At 39.5% G+C, this 27,174-nt stretch overlaps 1 protein-coding gene and 1 pseudogene across 1 annotated transcript; both read right to left on the bottom strand.

Moving 5' to 3' along the window:
- The window catches only part of LOC128623047 (E3 ubiquitin-protein ligase UBR2-like), a 37,271-nt pseudogene that overhangs the window by 6,026 nt on the left and 4,071 nt on the right, over positions 1–27,174 (bottom strand).
- LOC128623056 (E3 ubiquitin-protein ligase UBR2-like) lies at positions 3,751–6,825 on the bottom strand. Its single transcript, XM_053649919.1, has 7 exons — positions 5,432–6,825; positions 5,272–5,295; positions 5,057–5,164; positions 4,807–4,872; positions 4,575–4,697; positions 4,167–4,496; positions 3,751–3,947 (listed from the first exon to the last, which is right to left on the bottom strand). The coding sequence occupies exons 1-6, from the start codon at positions 5,543–5,545 to the stop codon at positions 4,329–4,331; spliced, it is 603 nt and encodes a 200-aa protein (XP_053505894.1). The 5' UTR covers positions 5,546–6,825; the 3' UTR covers positions 3,751–3,947; positions 4,167–4,328.

Here is a 27,174-nt window from a genome sequence, read left to right as displayed (position 1 = left end):
TATTGGGTCAAAAAAAAAAATCTGCAGATCGCATATTTAAGCCAAACACATCCAATTTCTATCTACATCTTATCGATCACCACACATCCATGAAGACTTTCCTGTACATCACAGATTAGGTTTTTGACTTTTCAGTCACAAAACATCCAGACTGATTGATTAATATTAGCTAATTTATTGTGATTGCTCATATAAATAGAGGTCACATTATTTTCTAGACAAACTATTTACTGTTAGCTGCTGATTCTATTGCCTATATCCACAAACATTTGAAAGCAGCAAAACTTTTTATTTGGGATTAAGTAGAAGGCTGTCTAGAAGTAACATTTTGCCCAACTCCTCACCTCTGCCAGCAGTGAGAGTGCATGATGTGGCCACAGCTGCCGGTATGGGTACCGAAGGACAGGTCAGGGTGCATGAAGAGGGGATCATAGCTCTCTGTAACGCACATGTATCCTCCAGAAATAAGCACACTGGCTACTCAAACCTATCCAATTACTTGACTTGCACACTGTAAACCATAACCTTACCTGGATTGTGAGGGGGTCTTTTGCGGTTCTCGGACATGACCGTAGAGCGTTGGACAAAGGCAGCGAGCACCATGGCGGTGCCATCAGGTAGGATCTCCTGTGCTTCGTGACACAGGATACACATCTCCATCTGCCTCCTCTCTCCTCCTCTGGCACGTCAACGACGAGGTCCCACACACACCAGAGCACTGTCACATGAACTGGGGCTGTACCAAGCAGAGACGGATGGGTACAAGTACACTATAACCTTAATTTTATGTTAAGGTCCCTCTGAATTTGTTAAAATAATCAATGTTGAATAAATGGGTTCATCTTTTTTAATCACCAGGAAATTGCTAAAAATGGCCTAGGATCCTCTCTACTCATTTACCCCAACAGAAAATGCTCTAAATGAATATGCAAGATAAAGAGTTAAAGGATGGGAATTTACTTATGTTATGTGAAGGCCACCATTATATGCAAGAACTTTTAGGACAAAGAACAGACAACTGCTCAGCAAAGTCAAGGAGCTGTTGATGCATGCATTTACTGACATAAATGTACTGATTGGATATCGAGAATACAATACAAGTTGACTTATTAAGAACACTGCGTCACTACGAGCATGCTTAGGTACCTATGCTCTGCTGATGTAGAGGCTGAGGCGTCCAGATCCTCTGAATCCTGCGTGAGCAGATCTATGTACTTATTGATAAAATGACTCTGGCTCTCTAATGTTTGAGCCATGGTCTTTTTCCAGCACAGTTCAGCTTTCTTTTTTCTCTCTGCTTTGTCTTTGTCCCACACAGTCTGCAACACACACACACACACACACACACACACACACACACACACACACACACGTAGATTTAGGCTCTTCAACACTTTAAAGGGTAATGGTTAATATGTCCGTGGAATAGAAAGTTGCTCAAAGTCTGACCTCCTTGTGACAGTGCCCTGTTCCTTCACAGGGAGGTGCAGCAGCTGTGCCCTCATGCATCGTTTTAATGCTAACCATCTGTGTAGAAAAAGACACATAATTTAGGAAAATACTTTTACAAGAAAACGATACAGCAGTGCAGTTAGAACTACATGCACACACAAAGGCTTGCAAAACTAAGCAGATGTTCAATAGAACACATTTGTGCACTAAAAAGTATATACACACACCATACCATTAAATACTGAAGATGCATTACAATTTTACTAACATTTAATTGGCCTGTTTCTCTTCAAAGTACATACTACAATACATCATTAGCCTTGGCCTACACCATGGCCTTTATATGTACATGTTCTGCCTGGTGCAGGTGTCCTGACAGTTTTCACTATATGGAAAATAAAATGCATACATCACAGTGCATGGAAGTTCAGTTTGTGTAGTAAGCAATCCTTACATGTCATTTAAATATTCATGTTGACATACAGCTTTTAAGTAACACGCACAATAAGCCACATCAAAACACCCCTAGGGCCACCTACAGATGATCAGCAGCAAAACCGCTTTGTGACAGTGAAGCATTTGTGCTTCACCGTGGTGAGAGGTGCTGCTTTGCCTACCGGCCACGCCACCTTGAGCGGTGTTGCACTGCTTGGATTTCAAACAGGTCTTATGATGCAGCACTGCTTTAAACTTCATGGTAAAAACGCTCATCTTTTGTATGTTGCGCCTACCTTCAGTGAGCGAATTGTAAAACATGCTAGGCTGCCACCTGGTGGACATATTAGGTGCACGCATAGAGAGAGTGAGGCAAATTGCAAACATAATCAAGATGTAATTTCACTTTAAGGATCCAGTGAATCATGTCTTTGTGCACTTCCAAGTGAGGCGCGCACTGCAAGGTCTCTAACAGAGCCAGGATGCTTGGAGTGTTGCCGGGGGCTTCACCGGGACCTGTGATACAAGAACCACAGATCTAACTACAGGCTTGAGACTTTCTATTGTGTGAGATGATGTACAAAACTTACGGGAGATTTTGAGGGTGAAGTTGAAAGCAACTTCATCGTCATCCCCAATGTTCTCTAGCTGTTGCTGCTCCTCCAGCAGAGCCATGCCCATCAAGTGCAGCACCTGTAGCAACACACACATACAGAACTGTGAACACTACTCAGTCATTAAAAAGTGATGCTCATGAACACAGCATAGCAAGTGGAATTTTGCTGAATTTACTACACTATCATGTCATTTTAACAAAACATACAAACACTTACCCTCTGCAGCATGGACTCAGACCAGTGTCCTCCACTGAGCTCCATAGCCCACTGCAGCACAGCTCCCAGCATGCCAAGCAGCACGTCACACTGCAGAATGTTTACCAAGCTGGCAAACAGTGGGCAGAATGGAGGCAGGGCTACGACACACACAGACACTCACACTTCAGCAATCTGCATTCAACTGACCAATCATTTTCAGATATGACTATAATCACTGAAGAAATAGCTTACCTGGGTCCTCTCCATTCTGTCTCTTAAGCTTTCGCTGAGCTTCCTCTGCCTGTATCCAAAATAAACAACATAAAATTTAGAAAAACCATTAGTGCTCATGTGACTAAAGAGAATTACTAAATCTGCCAAAAGCAGCACATCACCTTAAGGACATCCTCAGCACTAACAGCCGAATCAAAATGCAAATGGATAAGTGCATATATTGAGCTTCCAAAGAGCATTTCCTGATTAGACCACTAGGCACTCAAACTGGTATTTTGTCATTTATGTGCTTTTCTTTATCAATCACACAATCTGACAGAGGCTCTACACTTAAGAGAAGGAACTAAAGAATGAAGTAACACGTGAGTTGCAGACAGTTTTAGTTACTGCGTAGCAGGAGCTCGGGTACATGCTTTAAGTAGTGAATTATTATTTACAAAAACTGTTTTCAGAATTGTAATGCTGTTCTCTCCAGGGAAGGGGTCACAGGGTTAACTGATGTCTGCCCCAGAGACAATAACAGCACCGAGACTCTTCCCATGATGTCTAACCTGAAATCTTCCTGTAATGCTGCAGACCGAGGGGTCCTGGTCCATGCCACCATGGAGGACATTTTAAGCTCATTGTAAAACACTGATTTTGAGTTTCTTGAAGCATTTGTGTGTTTATTTGGAAGTATGCTTGGCTCTTTATCTTGTTGAAAGCTCTATCTATGGCCAAGTCTGAACCTCCTGGCAAAGGCAAGCTAAAGGTTCTGGGCTAAAATATGATTGCTCCACCTACCACCAATTAATAATCTCTCGCTCTCTCTCTCTCTCTCTCTCTCTTTCTCTCTCTCTCTCTCTCTCTCTCTCTTTCTCTCTCTCTGAAAATTAAAACAAAAGGCACAGAAAATATGACAAAACTCAAACGAAGCAAGGAAACTGGAAAGGTCAGTTTCTGAATTCATATGCATGGATCAAGTTCCTGTCTACTCTGTAGAAAAGCATCTGGAAGGAAGGAAGGAAGCATCTGGAAGGAGAATGAGACACCAACTTAAACAGTGCAACACTATCAAGGACTCTGTCCATTCCTGTCTCTTTATTCTCCTAAAATACAGACTTATGAAGCCTTTGAAACACATTTCATAAGAAGGCTTTCGATATAATATAATATAATATAACATAACTGGACAGCAGCACATAGAAAATCCATAACTAATTGAATAATTCCATGAGTACGTCTACTCACATTTTCAGGCAAGGCCTTGACCAGCTCACTGTGAGCCATGGGACGAATACAAAGCCGATGTATGATTTCTCTCTTTAGTTCATCACAGTTTTCTACATGCCCAATGCCTGGTGTAAACCGCTCACTTAAGACACACACAGATAGCAATAATACACACAATTATTAGGCACACATACCTTTCTGGCTGTGCATTATTACAAATATACATAACAAATAAAACGCCCTATCCAAGTCTTTAATTTGCTTCCAAAACGGTCTGCACTCACCCACAACCATTATAATGAGGTGAAGCATCTCTTCTATTAAAGTGCTGTTCTGCTGGACTACATCCTGGAACAGAAAATTACCCATAAACTGTGAGAACCACTCAATGCAGAAAAGCAATTACTGAAAACATGTATTACACACCTTATCCGTGTTCTCGATGTTGTGTCTTATCCTGCAGTCGGCTGAACTAACGATATGAAAGAGCTCAAAACGACTGAGCACAATCATCAGAAAGTGGTTGGGATCCATCATGGAAGCCCCCACCTGCTCACAGTACACCAGAATCATTGGTCAGAAAATTATTCTCATTTTCATTATATAAATAATATATATAAATAATACAAATACACACAAAAACATACAAAATGACAACCTGGAGCATCATGAGGTCCTTATCAAACATCTCAAGCCCACACTTCACATTGTGGTAGTTGTTGACCTGTTAAAAAAATTATATATATATATATATATATATATATATATATATATATATATATATATATATATATATATATATATATATATATATATAAAAAGGCGGGGGGGGGTTGTTTATAGTTTTGCATTTTATAGTGCTAAACAACACAAACACATTTAAAAATATTTCATTTGTTACAGCATACCTGATTGGATAATGTTTCATTTCTTGTCCACATCCCAGCATGCACCTGTTCACAGAGAACCAGGCAGCGAAGTGGGTGCTCAATCACCATTGGGGGGCTCAGTACACACTGTGGAAAAGGACACACCACATTTGTTGGTACAAATATTCTCACACACACACACACACACACACACACACACACACACACACACCAACCACCATGAACATACATACCTGTAAACTGCAAGTCACTTCTGTCTTGCTAAGGAGAGCATAAATAAAATAAAATAAAATAAATAAGTAAATAAAAAGCAGAAATTAAGTTTAAAATCCTCAATTTCAAGAAACACTGAAGTACACACTTTTGATAAACTTGGTACATTCGGTCTCCTACCTGCAGGCAATCTAGACACCGGTAGGTGAATGCTGACTTTCTGTTGTGAGACACAGCAGCGGATGATGTCCACTGAGTGTCCACACATACTAAGAGTGATGGGTTGTTCTCCATCAGTAAAACCGCTGTGGCAGTGAGTCAGAACTGTTAGGCACTTCTTACAGGCTTCAATTAGCACCCACTCCTGCAAATATATAGCACATAACAGGCTCAGCATGGACAGTCCTTATGCAAAAGGCAAATTGCAGGGTGCGTCTTTGATTGATAAACTCAAGGTCATGCACACATCAGATGTTGGAGTAGGTACCTGGCCACTGAAAAGTAGTTTTATGACTGCATTCAGATCTCCTGTTCTGTTAGCTCAAGGCAGCTATTATAAGTTGCCGTTATATCCTCTCAGAAATTCAGGTTAGCGTAGGAGAGGCGGCCAGCAATAAATATAATAAATATTTACATATGACCTAGAAATCTTGTCAGAAATCACTTCAGGCTACAACATACATGCACACATACAGGGTGTCGTTAAAAAAAGAAACTTGTAACGATATTAATCAGTACAATATTTAAGGACCTAATAAGGATTACATGCAGCCCTTTGACTCCAGAACAGCTTGAAAAATTCTTGGAATGCCGTCACGCAAGTCCTGAGTGCATTGTGTTGGGATGTTCTTCATTCTTCACCAGGAAAACCCCTCTGTTCGTTAAGAGATAAAGGAGACGGACATCTACCGAGTCTGCATTCCAGATACTCCCATAAAAGGGTCAATGATGTTTAAACCTGGTGATTTAGGAGACCACTGTGTTAGTGTTCACCAAACCAGTTTTATACAAGGGCAGTACCATCCTGGGATTATCATCATGAAGAAGTGTTTGTAGCATACATATCTTCTGGTCTTGAACAATTATTTCCAATTTCTCATGAGTCTAAGTTTTGAGTTCTTTACACCAGGTTATGATTCTTCATGCATTGACATTTGATGCAAAAGGTTTCTGAATGGCAGCCCTGGTTTTGCAAAGCTCATAATGCACAGATTTGCTGAGCCTAGTTCATGGACATGTTCATTTAATAGCTTTACTATGTTCGTCCATAGCTACGGACAATAGCTTCGTCAGTAGCTTTGACTTGCGACCACTGTTCCTCTTTGCTGAACCCTTTTGTCTGTGTTTGATATACTCTTCCTTGATTTTGAAACATTAACGGCGTTTACACACCTAGTTCGTTTGAGCACTCAAAGCGGTCTCGGGCCTATATAACGTGCATATATGTGAACATTCAAGTGATCTCAGACCCCCCCAAAAGGACCCACAAATGAACCGTACTCAGACCACCTTTTGTGGTTTTGATTGATTTGTGCATTGTGAAAACAAAGTAGTCTCGGTCTGCTTCACGTTTGCTTCATACAGTAGATTTGCTGTACATGTATAGCTCCAGTTTTCCGTTACCTAACAGAAAATCAACTCAGATGTTTTTCTTTGGGATCATGTGGTCCTACAATAATGTCAGCATTTTCGTTAGCAACATGACATTAACTAATAGAGCCACTGTAGTAATAGCAATAATTTTATAGAGCTTAAGTTGTTAGGCATCAGTATTAACAGAACTGTCAGTGACTGGAACAATAGTTACAGTATAAATCAGTATACAGTAAGTGGGTAATATATGTAGTGTATGCATGCATTTTGTTTACCCCAACCAGCCACATCAACCAGTAGCACTATGGCATGAAGCATAAACTGATTTTGATGGTTGAGCATCAAAAATGCTTCTGGTATTTCACTTTAAATCTGCTTTGACTGCTCTGTGTTTCAGCCAAATCATAGCATTTCAGCCAAATGACTGTATCGTGTAAAGCAACCATCTTGAATGGCATAGTCACTATTAAACTATGGGAAAAGACTTAGTGTGAACACCAAGTGATCAGAGATCTCATCAACACTAAAATTTCCAGAAACAGAACTGGGTCCACTTTCGAGTCCAACTGTACCATGAACACCAAAAGCACTGAGGCCATTTGCAGCTCCCTTTCAGGTCTCGCTTATATTAAACATAGAACTTTTGAAACCAAATCTTTCGCCATCCCGTCATCAGTGAGCTCGCCTCAATCTCGTCAAGTGATGAATGAAATCTGATCCGTGCTGCGACTCTGACCCTTCGGCTCATGATGAATCGAGCAAACGCGCTCAGTTTTTAATTGCAGCGTCCTAACTGAACTAAATGATTTTTATTACTAGAAAAAAGCAAAATGACAGTGCGGGCAATGCCGCAGCGGGCAAGTGATGTAATCGCTGTGTGGCCGAACACCATGTAACACCGGGAACACCGACTAACGCATCAAGCCAATTTTGGGGACTGATGCACCTGCAATTACAACACCCACTATTTAGCCGAAATGGAGCGCTGTCAGTTGCCTGTTAATTCTGAAAACTCATTAAGGGATCATTTTCAGACCATTTTTATAGTGGCTGCATGCTGTTAGCTGGCACAACGATTCACCCATACACAATAGCTGTGCTTGTCAAGATGCTTTTTCATGTACTGTTAGTTATTTTGTCCACTTCCTGCACGTCGAATACTTCCTTCTTATTTGAAGGCTTCCATATATAGATTTAAAATTTACAACCACATGTAGAACTTTGACCTTCAAGAAATCCCTACTCTGAGCCAATCATTTCCATACACCTCAAAGACATGACAAAGACAAAAGTCCTGTGATCTTCAGACAGATCTTGTTGGTTTTAGTTTGTGCAGGAATAATATGTGCATTTGCTGCTATGGTCGCACTACCAGAACTCCTGTAGAGTGTGCACATATTGTAATATACTAGTACTGGTGAGTGTGTTAGTACTCACATCACTGGCACACCACTCTTGCATCACTGAGAATGTGTGTGAGCTTCATCTGCAATGTGAAGGCTGTCACCCACAATGGTTCCATCTCTATGTCTTGGTCCACGTCGCGTACTACTGGGTCCATACCCTGCAGAAATCACAAATCCCCAACACAAATTATACTACTGATATTAAAGAACATGGCTATATTTCACCCCACATGATCATTACATCTATAACTGCAAGTTAACATTGCTTAGACAAACACACGTAAACACACTGCATGCACTTGAGCAGCTCCAAGAAAGCATCAAGTCCTTCCAGAAACTTCTCCCTGAGCTTGTCGGTCCACTCTGTTGGACGGCTAATCAGGACATATCTGAGTTTTAAAAAAAAAAGTTTAATGAGAATGATTAGCTATTAATTATCATTAATAATGATATTCTCTGACAGACAGTGTAACACATTCTGCTTTTTTCCAGCCGTACTTGAGGTCTTCTATAAGACTCTGGACCCTGCGGAATTTAAAGACCTTTTGTGCACTGTAGAGTTCAAACTGAAATCGTCCCTGCTGGTCTGGATGTCTCAGGTGATCATGGAGTGTGCGGACGATCGTGGTCATCAGGCTCTCCTCTGTGATCAGCATCCGTGCCTGTAATGAGGATAAGACCACAAATCGGTCTTCTAATAGTGATAAAGTTAACATTTTGTTACAATTCCAATAAATAGTCAAATGAAGTGCACTTCGTTCAACCCTACTTTAATAATAAATGTTTTCCCCAAATAGGGAAAACGACCTTGCTGCTAGATCTTTAATCATTCTATTAAGCTGTATATTCACTATACAACTGGGGGGAAGAACAGTTAAAGTGTGAACATTCAGAATTGAGTGAATCTAAGAAGACTGTTTCTCCCAACACGTACATGATACCAAAGCCACTGCACACCAGATACAGTGGAGCTTGAAATGTGAAAGTTTTCTATATTTCTGCATAAATATGACCCAAAACATCAGATTTTCACACAAGTCCTAAAAGTAGACAAGAACCCAATTAAACAAACCAGACTGAAATATTATACTTGGTCAATTATTTATTGAGGAAAATGATGCAATATTACAAATCTGTGAGTGGCACAAATATTGTACTTCTAACCTTAGAGTAAGAACCTCGAAGATTAGCAGTTAATTTGCCTGAATCTCAAGAGAAAGTGGGTCATGCAGCAAGAAAACAACCTTAAACACACTTTTCTTCTTTAACCATTTTTGGTAGAATGAATTAAGTGAATGTTTTGGAATGTTCAAGTCAAAGTCCTGACCTTAATCCACTAGAAATGTTGTGGAAGGACCTGAAGGAAGCAGTTCATGTGAGGAAACCCACCGACATCCCAGACTTGAAGCTAAAATTCCTCCAAGCCGATGTGCAGGACTGATCAACAGTTACCGGAACTGTTTAGCTGCAGTTATTGCTGCACAAGGGGGTCACCCCATATCCTGAAAGCAAGGGTTCACATACTTTTGCCACTCACAGATATGTAATATTGGTTCATTTCCCTCAATATATAAATGATGAAGTATTATATTTTTGTCTCATTAGTTTAATTGGGTTCTCTTTATCTATAACCCCAATTCCAAAAAGGCTGGGACAATATGGAAAATGCAAAAAAAACCAAAACAAACAAACCCCAAAACCAAAGAGACATTTGAATATTCAATTCACCCTGTACTATATTGAAAACACATTATTTGATGTTGTACTTTGAATATTTAAAAAATAAATTGAATTCACACTCATTTCAAATCTGATGACTGCAACAAACTCCTAAAAAGTTGTTTAACACTGTGTAACATCACCATTTCTTTTATTAACAAGCGGGATTTTCTACCATTCATCCGTAATAGATTTCTTCAGCTGCGCAACTATACAGTGCCTTGGTTGCACTCTTTTGCGCTTCATAATGCACCACACTTTCTCAATCAGAAACAGGTCAGGACACGAAGGCACGGTGAAAATTTGCACTGACAGGTAATGGAGAACTCCCTGTCATGGTCATCCTTCATGTAGGGCTGGACGATATGGCCAAAATGTATATCACGATATATTGCTTAATTTCGGTCGATACGATATAACTCCGATATCGATATGAACAATATAAATCCTCAGAAAAACTGCCAAGGACGCCCACAACAGATGTCTGTACCTTCAAACTTCTGTAAAATGAACGCCAAGTCTATGAAACCTCCTCCTATAAAACTATATAATAATTTAGAAATTAAAAAAATTATTTTGAATTTAACCTTCATACAAACAAGAAATGTGAAATCACTGTCAAATAAACAAAACTCTCACCTTTGTCAATATTAATATCTTTAACTTATTACTATTTTATTCTTATAGATTGAAATAAAAGTGCTTCAGCCAGGATAAAAAAATTATGAAAAATGCTCAGAGTTGCTGAAGAAAACAGAAAAAGTGTGAGCAATAACAAGAACACATGTTGCTGGGGCAGGGACATTGTTGGGGGTTGATGACACCCTATGACAGGCTCTAGAGGTTTCTAGCAAGAAATACAAGCTGGTCTACATTATCTGGCTTCAAAGATGCCCTTTTACATGTGACAATGTTGCCACCTGTACTAAAAACCCTCTCAGAGGGGGAGCTTGTGGCTTGAATACACAAGTAATGTTTTGCCAGTTGTCCTACTCTGGGGAAGTTCTTATGAGAGACACTAACACACAATCTGACAGAGGCTCTACACTTAAGAGAAGGAACTAAAGAATGAAGTAACACGTGAGTTGCAGACAGTTTTAGTTACTGCGCAGCAGGAGCTCGGGTACATGCTTTAAGTAGTGAATTATTATTTACAAAAACTGTTTTCAGAATTGTAATGCTGTTCTCTCCAGGGAAGGGGTCACAATGTTAACTGATGTCTGCCCCAGAGACAATAACAGCACCGAGACTCTTCCCATGATGTCTAACCTGAAATCTTCCTGTAATGCTGCAGACCGAGGGGTCCTGGTCCATGCCACCATGGAGGACATTTTAAGCTCACTGTAAAACACTGATTTTGAGTTTCTTGAAGCATTTTGGTGTTCATTTGGAAGTATGCTTGGCTCTTTATCTTGTTGAAAGCCAAGTCTGAACCTCCTGGCAAAGGCAAGCTAAAGGTTCTGGGTTAAAATGTGATTGCTCCACCTTCTCCCCCGCCCCTCTCTCTCTCTCTCTCGTTCAACCCCAGATACCAGGCAAAAATTACTTCATGTATACAGAGATCCCCAAACTATACACCGAAACCAGACCTCATTTCAGAACATCTCAAAGAAAAAACATTTTATGCCTACATATTTATTATATATCTATTTTGTAATTGCTTTTTATATTATGTGACTGTTGTTTTTTATAATGCTCAAGTGTTTAAATAAAGGAGTTAAAAGTATTATTTATTTATACACAAAGTGGTATCGAGTATCGTGTATTTTTGCTGGTACCGACTACTAGATTTTTGGTATCGTGACATCCCTAGATTGGACATTCTATGTTTGAGTTATAACAACTTCCTTTTTCATGGTGAAACTTCTAAATTTGTGAGAGCACCACGCCTACGGCGAGCAGCAAAAATTTAAAAGCTTCGCAATTTAGCATCGTCAATGCCTTTAGATGAGACTGACCGAATGTGATGCCGATCTGATGAAAGCTCCAGGAGGAGTACGTTAAAGTACGAGGCCTGGAAATGGCAAAAAACGGAGGAAAAAATGAAGAGAAAAATCAAAATGCTGACTTCCTGTTGAGTTTAGGGTATGGGTTCAAGAGACCAGGGAGTCAGCCATTTTAAGTGTTGTCTCAATTGCAAAATCCTTCCAGTGCACTGGAACGTTTGCTCCCTAAAAAATCCCACAACGCACCACAAAAACCAGGGAGCATCGATACTCACTATGTTCCCTTACTGGAAATGACCTCATGTCTCTCAGCTAATGTCTCTCTCTAGTGTCTGGTTTAAAATGAGCTCAATCTGCAAACCCAAGGTGGCTGATGTGTCCATTGTTGCTGAATATTTGAATGGAGCTATACTGAGAGCTATTGTAAATGCACTGTAGCACTTGTCTGTCCTGCAGACTTCATAGTTGAAAATGTGAACTGCTTGCTCCCAAAACTTCTTTAGTGCAGATTAGGGCTGCACAATTAATGGAATATCGATCGCGATTACGATTTTGACTGCCCACGATTAAATGAACATGATCGACTGCGATATTGACATTTAAATTCCGTCCTCCGCTCACAGAAAACTCCACTGCAGATCAAATCAAGCGGCTCCTACACTACAGCCAATCCCCATAGAGTGGCACAGGGATGACGTCATTTTGTAGTGCCAAAACCCCAAAACGGAATTTAGGCATTTCAGCCCTCGAGTTGCTAGCTTCGCTTCGAGCTCCAGAGCGAGGGGAAATCATGAAATTAGCACGATGCTAAATAGCACTTCAGAGGTTGTCGGGGACATTAAACCTAATCACGCTGAGTGGGAAACAAACTTTGCAGATAAACTCGGGGCTCTACGGTGCAACCATTTCACTCGCATTGTGATTGAAAAGTACTTTGTGCGACTGTGAATAAATATTTATTCACACCGGTGTGAGTGACCTGTTCGGAGTTGTATAATACAATCGGAATTAAAACTACAGGAAGTCCAAAATACATCTACACCGCGCAACAGTTACTTTCACACTGCTTTTCATCTCCTCAGTCCACTGTACAAGTGTGGAAATACTGCAGAGAAGCCATTATGATGAAGTGACTCTACATCATCTGCTTCTCTCAACTCTCCGATCTCACAACCGCCATCTTTTATTGATCCCGCAAAATGATCTGAACTTTCACCTGCTCGTGTAGACACAGCGGCTTCGGGCGGAGTAAATTAATAATAACGTTACAAGGTGGGTTTAATTCAGACTTCTTTATTAAATAATTCCTCACCAATCATAATCAAGAGTAGCAACTGTTCAGTCTGTAAACATACAGTACACTGCAGCTCTCCTTCACTAACTCTAGAAAAGTCAACATCAGTTTCCATGTTTTGATTTATCCCCCCAAAACACAATATTATCAGCAGACATGGACACTGTACTGGGGAAACGATCTAAAACTGATAAACAAAAATAAAACTACTAAAATGTAAAGACAGAAAATGTGCTTAGTTATAAATAAATCATTTAATATATAAAAAAATAGATATTATAATAACTTCATAAAATATAAATAAAATGAGAAATTAAATAATGTTTAATTACTATGGGTTGCATTTAATATCAATTTGACCCTAACCTTAGAAAGCTATTAGCCTTTTTCCTAATATGGATCATTTTTGTGTTAGTCTACTCTTAATTAGGACTCTTTATTGTTCAAGATATTTTAAAATAAATATTTTATGCTGTATATTTATCAATTAACCAACAGTATTTCTCATTGCTATTATTTTATTCAGTTAACAGTGACCATGAGCAGAGAGCTTACATTTAACTGTTTATGACAGACTTCCTGATTAAAGTTTAAATAAAAAAAGATTGGTATCTGGATCTGTTTCAGCTGTAAATATCCTGATCGGTGCATCCCTAATGAACACCATTAAACTAAAGCGCTGTGCATCTGACGGGTAAATGAACTCACCCAATCACATCCTATATGAGATTATTCAGATATCTACACAATACACACAGAGCGGTTCGAGAACTGACTCCAGCCCAGAACCATGACAGTGGAAATGTCTAATAGTGTAGCTTTAAATATATTTAAGAGGAGCAGACTTCAAACAGGTTAATGGTTGTTTTTTGCATACAGTCTGTAAAATGAACTGAAAATATTAGATTTAGTTTATCAGAAGATAAATTAATGTCATGACTCACACTATGTTCCTAAATTCTGTCATAATTGACCAGCTCAAGTTCTCATGTCTACTTGTGTTGTATTGTGGCATGAGAAAACTTAAATGTGAAAGTGCAATAAAAAATATGTTGTCACTAAAATCAATTAATAATCGTGATAAATAATCGAGATCTCAATATTAATCAAAATAATCGGGATTATCATTTTGGCCATAATCGTGCAGCCCTAGTGCACATGAACACCTATAACTTACACAATGTCTGGGGTAACTGTTCTGCTAGACCTGACCGGATTTTCTCATTGACTTCACGGCAATAAAGGGTACAAACAATACCCAGACACCTGAATATTCGAATAATATGCTTCTTCGACAGTGGGACAATCGAGAGCGTCCTGACCAGCTGTCTCACGGTGTAGTACGGGAACTGCACCGCCTCCAACCACAAGACCCTACAGTGAATTGTGAGGACAGCTGGAAAGATCATCGGGTCTCTCTACCCACCACACACCTCCTTCAACTACCGGTGCATCCACAAAGCCACCAGTATTGTGGAGGACCCCTTTCACAGACTATTCACCCTCCTGCCATCTGGCAGAAGGTACAGGAGCGTCCGTGCCACCACCAGCAGACTCTGCAACAGTTTCTTCCCTGAGACAGTCAGATTACAGTGCTCACCTGGGCTAGTCAAACACCTCACCCAGTAAGACTCATACCACTGCACACCGCACTAACCCAGTAAGACTTTACATAGCTGCATCAGTCACTTTATACTAGGGAACTATTTCTGCTGCCAGTATTGCTGCAATACATGTGCTGCTACATTACACAGTAGCTTACAGTGTACAGTCCATGTCCTGTGTATCTACTGTCCTGTGTATTTGCTGTTTTGTGTTTTTATTGTGTTGCACTCGTCTCACACAGAACAGTACGCAAGACTACATAAAATGTGTTGCAGCATGGTCTGGAAGGAATGTCACTTTGTTCCAATGTATACAAGCTATATAGAGGAATGACAATAAAAACCCACTTGACTTAACTAATGGCACCTCAAAAGGTTAAATGTGTATTAGAATACCTGGGCACATCCCTAATTAGAAAGACTATTAACTATTAAACTTGAAGTGTAATACATTCTGCACTAGGAACGAATAAGGATGCTTGTTAAATGAACTTCACTTAGTGTTGTGGTTTTAGCACATGGAGCCATTGCTTATTATAATAATGAACAGCTATGAGAGTAAAAGCACTGCAAACCCACATTAAAATTAAAGCTTATTTCTAATTCTGAAAAAAAATATCATACTGCTGTACCTGCAGTGAAGATTTTCCCGGCACCCGAGAACACCACCACACGGCACTCTGAGTCTTCAGCAATCTGATTAAAGCATTCGATCATTTCACTGTAGGGGAAAAAAGCACTAATGATGTTATTATGCAAAGTTGCCTATAACGGAGTATAAAGCCAACGCCTTATATAACAAAACAAAGACGTCCAATGCCACAAAGCAGAATTATACAAGGGGGAAATTAACTTTTTTTTTTTTTTTTAAACCTAAATGTCTTCCAAAATGTTTTTTTTTTTTTCATACTTTCATTTTTTCCCCCCCAGATAGCCTTTAAGAACGCTTTTGACAAGAGAAGAATGTATTGAAATCATTCTCATGCCTGGATCAGGAAGCTGTGGCAAGGTTGCGATGGACTAACAGGAAACATGGCGAACACAGCAAACATACACCACAGTTTCCAAACTTATTAACAAATTCAAAAAGACTGCAAGTGTTGCAGACCAACCGAGAAGTGCACGTCCACTGACGAAGGCACAACCGACCTGGTACTGGCAAACATAGTTCCTTATGTATGGAGACTTTTGGAAAACCCAGTAATGTCCTTTATTTGATGGAAAAACATACCTCCAGTAGGCCTAGTTCATGGCGTTGTGTTTCTCTGGTCGGTGCAGCTCTACAGGAGTGATGTGATTGGCTGGGTGGGTGACTGACAGGGTGGTGAAGGGCGGAGTGGGGCCTCCTGAAGTCGACATGTCTCGAACAGCGTTCAGAGTAGGAAACCACAGGCTCCTGTCTGATAAACACCAGTCAACAGGTTAATATGATGACTATTTACGGAGATGAATAAAGGACACAAGACTATGGCCCCATACACAGTGATGGACAATTTACAGACAGAAAAGTGACTGAAACCTTTGTTTGGTGCTACAATGCATAAATCATCTTAGTCCTAGTGGGTTTATGTTAGGAGACATTAATGGAGCATTTCTGAAAGGAATCTCCAGTGTCAACACAGTAAAAGTCAGGGGTAAAGCTACAAGTGTTCAGATTCAGCCAAGACATCAGCACAGAGGACATTTCTGTGGCCCTATCGGTAACATGACAAGCAGCATTTTTGCTTTGTTTTATATATATAAAAAAAGTTTTGTTTTTTAAAATAAAATAAATAAATAAATAAAAATAAATAAACACACCACACAATAGGTGAGGGAAGAACAGCTGTTACAACATGCTAACACAAGTGAGAACAGGAATGTGTTTTCATTCTACAACATTAAATGCAACTATTCACCGATCAGCTACAACAGTAAAACCACTGACAGGTGAAGTGAAGAACATTGATTATCTCATTACAACAGCACCAGTGAAGGGGTGGGGTATATCAGGCACCAAGCGAACGGTTGGGGGAAAAATGGGCAAGTGTAAGGATCTAAGCAACTTCGATAAGGGCCAAACTATGACGTCTAGATAACTGGGTCTGAGCATTGCCAAAACGACAGGTCTTGTACCTACCAAAAGTGGCCCGTGGAAGGACAACTGGTGAACTGGTGACAGGGTCAAGGGCGCCCAAGGCTCACTGATGCGAGTGGGGAGCAAAAGCTGGCAGAAGCAGTGTGATGTTCTGGGCAATGTTCTGCTGGGAAACCTTGGGTCCTGGCTTTTGTGTGGATGTTAATATACTTTTACAAGTACCACTTACCAAACACTGTTGCAGACCACGTACACCTCTTCATGGCAACAAAATTCCCTAATGGCAGTGGTCTCCTTCAGCCGAATAATGTTCCCTGACACACTACAAAAAATGGTTCAGGAATGGTTTGAGGAACATGACAGAGTTCAAGGAGTTGACTGCCACCAAATTCCCCAGATCTCAATACAACTGAGCATCTGTGGGATGTTCTGGACAAACAAGTCTGATCCACGGAGGCCCACCTTGCATCTTACAGGACTTAAAGGAACTATGGTCTTGGTGCCAGAAACCACAGCACACCTTCAGAGGTCTTGTGGCGTCCATGCCTCGACGAGTAAGAGCTGTTTTAGCGGCACAAGGAGGACCTGCACATTAGTCAGGTGGTTTTAATATTACGGCTGATTTTTATTTCATTTTTTTTAACAAATTGTTAGTGCTGCTGTTAACTCCACGTTGAGCTGAAGAACAGGCCACCCCATCAGTAAATATATTTTCCTAGAACAACTCTGTGGTGTTTTATTCATTTGTTGATTTTGTGGTCAGTAAACCATTTGTGTGTTGATTTTGATGTATGTTTTGGATCGTTGTCCTGCTGGAAGATCCAACCACAGCCCATTTTAATCTTTCTGGCAGAGTCAGTCAGGTTTTCATTTAATATCTGTTGATATTTGATAGAGTCCATGATGCCAGGAAGTGATGGACTTTTAACAGCTTGACCACACGGCATCGCTCTTATGCCAGTTGACTTTTGCAGATGAAGCTCTTCCATAACACTCCAGAGCGTATTTTACCACCTTAACATCACCTCTAATTAAAACTGTGATATCATCCGCATATGCAGATAATTTGGTGGGTTGTTGACAGTTTAGAGTGTCGATTTGTAGACCTGTTAATTCTTTCCTAAGCTTATATAGCAGGGGTTAAATAATTATGCTGTAAAGTCGGCCCGACAGGGGGCAGCCCTGCCTGATACCCCTCTGAGCCTTCACAGCAGTACTTAAGCTACCGGCCACTTTTATCATAAATGTAGCTTCAGAGTCTAATAGCCTCATTGAGATAAAATTTTCACCAAAACCAAAAGCCTTTAGGGTGTTAAAAAGAAAAACATGTTCGACCCGGTCAAAAGCTTTCTCCTGATCTAATGGTAAAAACCCCATTTCAATCTTGTAGTCATACGCATGGTCATACAAGTGCCTTACTAGATGCAGATTCTCTGTAATAGATCTGTCTTTTATACAGTATGATTGGTCTTTGTGTATGATTGTGTGCAGTACATCATTTGCTCTGTTTACCAAACATTTTGAAAAGATTTTGTCTCAGAACCGCGCTCTGTCCTCCCCACGCACGCACTCCCAGAGAGAGAGAGAGAGAGAGAGAGAGAGAGAGAGAGAGAGAGGCACAGATCAATAGAGACAGAAAGGCAGTCAGACAGAAAGAAAGTGAGAGAGAATAGAAAGTGAGAGAGAATGACAGACAGAAAGAAAGTGAGAGAGAATGACAGACAGAAAGAAAGTGAGAGACCGAAGATAGAGACGACAGTGAGACACACATACACAGAGAGTGAGACAAAGACCAATCAAGAGAGAGATGGAAAGACAATCAGACAGTCAGAAAGAGAAAGAAATAGAGAGAGAGAGAGACTTGTTTCTCTCAGGCTCTCATAGTGACTCAGGCCTCAGCTGGTGCTGTCCTTGGTGCTGAAATCAGTCACCAGCCTGCAGTTCACTGAATCTTCATTGCAGCATAAACATGATATGGGATGTTCAACAAGCGTATACTGTACGGGTGTGACGGTCAGGTGTCCACAAACTTTTGGCCATATAATGTGTTCTTGAAAAAAAAGGAAGCTGGGTTCTAATGTTCAGACTTGATGACAGAATTTTAATAGAGCTGTGATGGTTTAGCCCGAGACGGGACTGAAAACACTCACTCCACCCTCGCACAGAAAGTGATAGGGGGCAAAAATAAATAAATAAATAAATAAAAATAAATTAAATAAAAAACACTTCCAGCAGGGTTTACTGACTGTTTGGTAAACAGCTCCCCAGTGCAATACATTATAATAATGCAGATACAATGAGGGCCTCAGAAACCATAAACTATTATGGGAATGGTCACTTAAAGCGTTCCCGTATTATGAACACACGCATAACAATAACAGGTGGTCATGGTAACGCATCACACAACCCCATCCTTGATTATCAGCTACTATAGGAACGATAACATGTAAGAACAAGTGCATTTATATACGAGGGTGAATCAAAGAAATGAAAACCTTATAAAAACACATTTGTTTTTTCTTTACAGACTTTTCTCAGCACTATAACTCTATAACTCTGACTTTTCACCAGATCTCTTTCCTTTAGCACATATAAACACTTTGTACTCGATCAGCCTGACTCCCCTGGAGGAGTCAACCATGGAACATCCTGCCAGACCTGAACGTCAGCACGTCTCGGAGCCACGGACGGGAGAAAAGGAAAGACACATGACGGTGTGGAGAGAAGACGAAATGCTGAGTGACTCAGAGAGAGCCTCAGAGAGAGCCTCATCGATCCACTGATCACGTCATACCACTTATTATTATTATTACTGATGTGCCGAAGCTCGGTTTCCATTTTTAATCCCTTATAAGATTAGAGGTATAATCTGCTTATAATCACGTATACGATCTGATCATAATATACATCATGCATGTTATTGTTTTACACACACACACCCCTTCGTTGCCAGAAATCTAATTAAAGACTGAGATTGAACGTGTCCCTCCTTCTGATAGCGTAAAATTACACGTTACAGATTTGGAATTGTATTCTCGCTGTGATGTCTCACACTCTTTACTCTGGGAAGTGTGTGAGAGAGAGAGAGAGAGAGAGTGTCAGAGAGAGAGAGGGAGAGAGTCAGAGAGAGAGAGCAAATTTAATAATATTATTATCAATAATTTAAAAAACGGAGCAGATCCAATAGGGCTTCGCAGCAGCAGTGCTTTACCTCGAAGTGATTTGTAACACACACAGTGGAAATGGTGTAGCAAAAGTCATGCAACCATTGTGGGGGGGAAAAAAAAGCGGGGGGGGGGGGGGGCTCTGATACTTTGTACCTGATGCATCATCTTTTATAATTGTGATTAATGGTCCATTAGAGAAGACAAAAATCCATTCCGTTCTTTGATTACTTATTTGGCATACAGTGAATATTCACACTTTAAGGCCATGTGGAACAATTTCCAAAATGCATTTAAATGGGGTAAATTGTGTACATTGAACCGAGAGTACTAGACATGTTTGCTAAAAGCAATACAAAGGCTTTATTCACACTGCAGGAATTTTATATTGTGTGTTTAGATTTTTTCTTTTAGACAGACTGATCAACTGCAAATTTGTTCTGGTGAATGACAGGCATTCAAAATCTTTCTGCAGAACTCTGTTGAAGATTCTGTACATCAGAGATTCATCTGAACTTCAACAAAACATTTCACATTTATAGAGTTTTGTCTACGTTCATCAAGTAATCACATTTATAAGTTTATTTATTAATCACGACAGCTCTACTGTGCACGTCTATTACACAACTATCAGTGTTGTTCTGCTGGATATCGGCTCATTTCTGGAGCAGAACAAACTAAAGTTCATTAGACTTACCTCTTGATCAATGCGGGTCATCACATGTTGGATTTCGGGGTATTTCACTGCCTCTCGGTGTTGTACAACTGCAGGAGCCGTGGGAGGTGCTGATCAAGCCCTTCAAACAATGCCTTCTTTAAGTCAGGTGACACAAGCCTGCACAACTCAAACACAACCTGTTGAAGAGAACCAAATTTAAAATAGTTAAGAGACAAATCTCCACCATTCTGAAGGCATAAAGTACGTATTCATGTGTAAGCACACATTTGTTTTATCTATGGAAAATAAATGAACATTAGAACAGATTTACTTGTCTCTGACTGAACAAAGCAGGCCATATTAAACTGGGTTAAATATACAAATCCACACAGTTCACCAGTCCAACAGAATCTGTACAACACATTAGCAATACTTCTGCTCTGTTTAGACCCAGAAAATATAAAATACTTACTTTAGTATGAAATTTCTGTGAGTGTCTACCATGGGGTCGGGATTTACGGTCTGTGAACACGTGCTGATTACACGTGCAGGAAAAGCAACCAACACGTGCAACCCTGACCGAGTGAGAACGACTCAAACGATTCAAGAAGAGGATTCTGAATCGGTTCATTTAAAGAATCATAACCAAAGCTGCTTATCTGATTTCGATGGTTTGATAACAACAGCCCGTCTTACAGAGTGCTGCAGGAATGAGTCGTGAAACCCAGAAACGAGTCAGCGTATTAGCACTTCCGTCAATGGGGTTTTGGGTTAAATGCCGAAAAATAAGGTCTGTGGTGAACACAAGCTCAAGATGTTTTTATGTTTATCTCGACACACAGCCTAGTGAGAGACTTTTTATTATTTTAAGGGACATTTCCTGAAGAAAATGTGAGTGGTGCTTGCTGTGGCAAAATTTGGATCGGGCGCCAATACTTTTGAGAGCTGCCCGTGAAGGGCGCCAATACTTTTGAGAGCCGGACGCGTAGGGCGCCAATACTTTTGAGAGGCGGAGATCTAAAAATAGTAGTGATACACAAGCTTGGTTGCAGTCGTGTTTATTAAGGAAAGCTACAAGGTTACAGATGTGAGGTTCTGACCTTTACGGTACAGTGAGGATGAGCAGAACATCTATACAGCATGGAACTGTGAATAGACTCGGTGTCTGTGGACTCATGTACACACAGTTTGGTGAGATTATGCTACAGGAACAGTCAAAATACACCATGGCCTTGAATGTTTTGGCCCTGTCGTAAACACTAAACAATCACAACTACTCTGTTGAGAGCGAGAAATGACCTCACAGAGTGGTGCGTGTTGACGTCCATTTTATATAGTTACTGTTTCTGATAGAAAATCGATCTCCCTCGCGCTCTCTCAATACTGCATTGTAACAGTGTGGGACAGAGACCCAAACAGCAAGGCGAAAATGATCTCTCTGCAAAACATGCGTAAAAGTCGTTTAAACAGATTACACAGGGTCTCTTTTTCCTGCAAGGGGTATGTCAACTTCCGACCACAACTATATACCCACCCAGCTACCAATGTGCACGCACACACACACACACGCGCACGCACTAATTCAGCCACTTAAAAACAGCTAGGACTTTTATAAACAATTAAAAATAGACTATAATATGAACATTTTAACAAATTAATAAATAGTGCAAAAAACACACCAGTTAAAACACTGTAAATACCCTCCTTTATCAAAAGTCTGCTCTTGCGCCCACACTCTCGATCTGATGCCAGCTGGAGCCACCTCTTCATGGTCCCCTCGACCTCCATCTCTGGCATCTACAAACCCCCTGTCTCTGAAGTTTTATTCTAACTTAGGCTGGAAAGATTGTTTCCATGACATTCTGAGGGCTGAAAAGTGCTTCTTCTAGCCAGAGACCCCTGTAATTGTAAGGATATATTCCACAACCCCCCTACAGGCCATGAGACAATAGTCATTCTAGTTAAAGGAGATGAAACAGACCAGCCTTATAGCATACACACATCACCTATTGATAATGTGAAAAGATCTCGGGAGAGGTTTCAGACAGCACTAGACTGCTCAGTGAGGCGATATAACAGCTGCACTGCTGCCACCTAGTGGACACTACTTATGTCCACTGACTCATTTAAAATGTCAATAAACTATCATTTGTACGTTTATAATTATGTAAACTGTTCACATACTACTGAACATAAGTATTAGTACTTAGTGTGTATGTAGTCTACTATAACTGTACCATACATTTCTGTCCCAAAAAAAAATTCAGAGTACACTCCACTTTGCCCACTTTTTAGTGGATTTTAGGATTATGTTCTTAAAACAGCTTTGCCTTTCATTAATAATAATAATAAAATAAATAAATAAAGCTTGTTTTTAAGCATGACACTTCCAAATTCACTCTGTTTAAATAATTACTTTAAATAGAAAACGTATTTTCCCTGTACTTTAGAGACATTGTACTGTTCGTGAAGAACAAACACGATCTCATGACGGAAATCATCAACTTTTGAGATTATACTGGGGGGAAATCCTATATAAGGATTTTTTTTAAAATCGCATGTATTTTATAAAAAAAATTATGTTGTGTGTGTAATTTAATTATTTACAGCCAAAGCCTCCAAGAAAATACATCCTAAAGAGGTGTGTGTTGCCAACAGAGAAGAAGCGCTACGATCGTCCAAACAAAAGTGAATTGAAAAAAACAGATCGTGTTGGAAGGTAAGCTTTTTGGACAAACGCCACCAATATGCTCATGTCTGTAAGTGTTTTGACCATATATTGGTCATATCTTTAAAAAGTCCTTTTCCTCTCACTCAGGTATTTCTTCTACCAGAAGGAGTGGGGGAGGTTTCATTTCCCTGGAGAGAAACGTAAAAAGCTACACTCGTCCCCCCAGGTACCGTTACTCTTTTTGTTTCTTAGAGTGTCATGTGACTAATACACTTGTTTTTTCAATCTTCACGAAAAATTTGCATACTAGCCTCCGCCTGTAAGTTACATCCAGATGATTCATATTTGTATGAAGGAGTTTTTTTTTTTTTTTAAATCGCATGCATTTTTATAAAAATGACATTTTGTGTGTGTAATTTAATTATTTACAGCCAAAGCCTCTGAGAAAATACGTCCCAAACACGTATGTGGTGCCGACAGAGAAGAAGTGCTATGATTCAACATGGGAAATCCGACATGACTTGACAAACGGCATCATTCCTGCAAAAATAACCTACATGAAACATGGCATAAGCAAATGACTTTAACGTCCATGTCACATGAATTTTTAAGACTTTTATCTAATAATGCAGGTAGGCTGCACGATTATGGCCAAAATGATAATCACGATTATTTTGATCAATATTGAGATCTCGATTATTTATCACGATTATTGATTGATTTTAGGGACAACATATTTTTATTGCACTTTCACATTTAAATGAACAGACCGCTGCTTTCACCTCCATGTTGTGCTACATTCCTGATCATTTACAAATCTTTAACAGTGTTTACAGGAGGAGAGACGCAAGACAATTTCTTTTAGGAGCACTTGTGCTCCTAATTACAAAAATTTAGGAGCACAGTTGAAGTTTAGGGGGTTTTTTTGTTTTTTAAACATTTTTTCTTTTCTTTTTTTTTATTTTAGAGATGGTAACATTAATGTGCCACAATATAAGTAAATATAAGTAGGCATGAGAAAACTTGAGCTGGTCAATTATGACAGAATTTAGGAACATAGTGTGAGCCATGACACATTAATTTACCTTCTGATAAACTAAATCTAATATTTTCAGTTCATTTTACAGACTGTATGCACAAAACAACCGTTAACCTGTTTACCTTGTAAACAAATACAATAAACCTCAATGTTCAGTGTTTGAAGTCTGCTCCTCTTAAATATATTTAAAGCTACACTATTAGACATTTCCACTGTCCTGGTTCTGGGCTGGAGTCAGTTCTCGAACCGCTCTGTGTGTATTGTGTAGATATCTGAATAATCTCGTATAGGATGTGATTGGGTGAGTTCATTTACCCGTCAGATGCAGAGCGCTTTAGGTTAATGGTGTTCATTACTGATGCTCCGATCAGGATTTTTACAGCCAATACCGATCCAGATACCAATCTTTTCTTGTTTAAGCTTTAAATCAGGAGGTCATAAACAGTTAAATGTAAGCTCTCTGCTCATGGTCACTGTTAACTGAATTAAAATAATAGCAATGAGAAATACTGTTGGTTAACTGATAAATAAACAAACATAAAATATTTATTTTTAAATATCTTAAACAATAAAGAGTCCTAATTAAAAGTAGACTAACACAAAAATGATCATATTAAGAAAAAGGCTAATAGCTTTCTAAGGAAATAGCGAACCAAGATTAATGTCAAACAGGATAGCTCAACACACACACACACACACTTTTATTTCACATTATTTAAAAGGAATTTAAGTGTTATTTACCATAATTATGAACACAAGTTAAGTTGACAATCATTTTAAAATTCCGTTGCTACATTTAGATTTTCTCCAGTAGAATACAGCCTTTTAAACCAGGAAAAATTACTAATTTTAAGTCGTATAACATTCGTAATAATTAAAAAAGGGTGTAATTACCAGTCTTTCCTCCCCACAAGGGAGTTTTAGGAAACCATCAGCTTTTAACCGTCTGTAGGTTACTGTATTTGTCTGTGTTTGAGCGCCATCTGGAGGACAGATGCCATTTTGAATTGAAACTCATGCCATCTTCTAATTGTCAGAGGAAAATGTAGCCGATGTTCATCTCACTACCCAAATTGAACTAGTATTCTTCCACTGAAAATAGTACCGTGTCTTATGTTGAAAATTTTTATTGAACTTTTATTTGACTTTTGTTTTTTAAATATCAGTCCATATAATATGAAATAATATATATAAAATTTACATTTTAAAATAAACGTGCGCGCGGGTTGATACAGCGCGAGGGAGGTTTTTTCAAACTGCGCTTTCCTCAGGAGTATACAGTCACAGTAAGGATGTTTAAGCAAAATTTGATATTTATTTTTATAGTTCTGTTTAGAATTGTGTTCTTGTGTTTAAACTAATGCTAGTTAAATAGTTTGTAATAAGTAACGAGCAAATGCCAGCCGGTTTTAGTCAGATAATTACCTTATCTAAATTATAATAATCGAATTGTTCAACAAGTTTTGTACATGAAAAAAGTATTAAAAGTGCTTTGAGTATGGAAATTCTATGAATTACATACAATAAACCCTTTTGGTCGTAAACGCCTCGTTTTTTTTGCCCCCCACCATGCTTAGCATGACGGTTCCACATGATGTTTTTTTTTGTCTTAACACACACAAAATTTGTATTCAATCTTCTTAATGTATTCCCAAGACGAGCTTAACTCTTCTTTATGCAAAAAAAAAAAAAAAAAAACTATTTAATCGACACGTTTTTGTTAACAAGAAAAAGCGCTAACCGTCACTGCACGAGGCAGTCAGCGCTGTGTGGTGCGTGCTTATGTTTGACCTTCACAAATTGGGACAAGTTTGCATTCATTGTTGTTATTTTAGTGTATATATATTCATAGATATACTTCTGTGTTCACTTATAGTTTTGTGGAAAAAAAAATTAACTGGACCATGTCCGGACGTCGATCCAGATCCCGTGCACAAGGACCGCCTGCGCAAGGACCGCCTCCGCAAGAACCACCTGCGCAGGACCCGATCAAGCAACTCCTCAATAACACCACTGTTTTGTTAGGGTAACGTCTGAACTTATTCACTCTTATTCTCTGTCTCTCTGCATCGTAACCCTCAGGTTCGAGTTTAAAGCAGAAGCAGTGTTACAGGAACTTGTCATTAATCTCTCACTAGCTGCATTTACATGGACAACAATAATCCACTCTTGATCCGATTAAGACCATACTCTAATTAAGAAACTACCATGTAAACAGCAATTTTTTACCTTAATCTAATTAGGGTCATAATCGAAGTAAGCACTAATCTAATTAAGACAGGTGGAGTACTCCTGTTTTAGTCACATTATGGACGTGTAGTAGTGACATGTAAACACCTTAATCACACTATGAACGTCATGTGAGAGTTTTCACCACATTTTGCGACAGGACACGGTCACACACGGCAGTTTTACAGCGAACAAGAGAGCTCGGCTGTGTCCCAAATCGCATACTTTCCTACTACAGGCCTGTAATGGGGAAAAATACATGCATCTCGGTTACTATATAGACGGTAACTACGCGATTTGGGACGCAGCCCACGGCTTCAAGCAGTTGTGTATTAGCATGTATGGCATGACAATTAACTGCACTTGAAGCGTTCGTAAAAAATTAAATAAAAACATGCAAAACTGTATACGGTTCCATAACGAAGACGAACTGCATGTTGATACGTGAAATTCTGGAGGGACGTCGGACGGCGTGGCGCGGTGACGTAATGACGCGGGCTGTTAATCTAATTATGTTCTAAAA

The sequence above is a fragment of the Ictalurus furcatus genome, chromosome 19 (assembly GCF_023375685.1).
Source record: "Ictalurus furcatus strain D&B chromosome 19, Billie_1.0, whole genome shotgun sequence".
NCBI lineage: Eukaryota > Metazoa > Chordata > Actinopteri > Siluriformes > Ictaluridae > Ictalurus > Ictalurus furcatus.
Note: the sequence above shows the minus strand (reverse complement) of the source record. Positions and strands in the feature narration are given on the sequence as shown.

Coding starts and splice junctions, on each gene's coding strand:
- LOC128623056 (XM_053649919.1), bottom strand. CDS start 5,545: ATGGAGAACAACCCATCACTCTTAGTATGTGTGGACACTCAGTGGACA. Junction 5,296..5,431: donor GGTGTCTAGATTGCCTGCAG/GTAGGAGACCGA, acceptor CTCCTTAGCAAG/ACAGAAGTGACTTGCAGTTT. Junction 4,873..5,056: donor ATGAAACATTATCCAATCAG/GTATGCTGTAAC, acceptor TTTTTTTAACAG/GTCAACAACTACCACAATGT.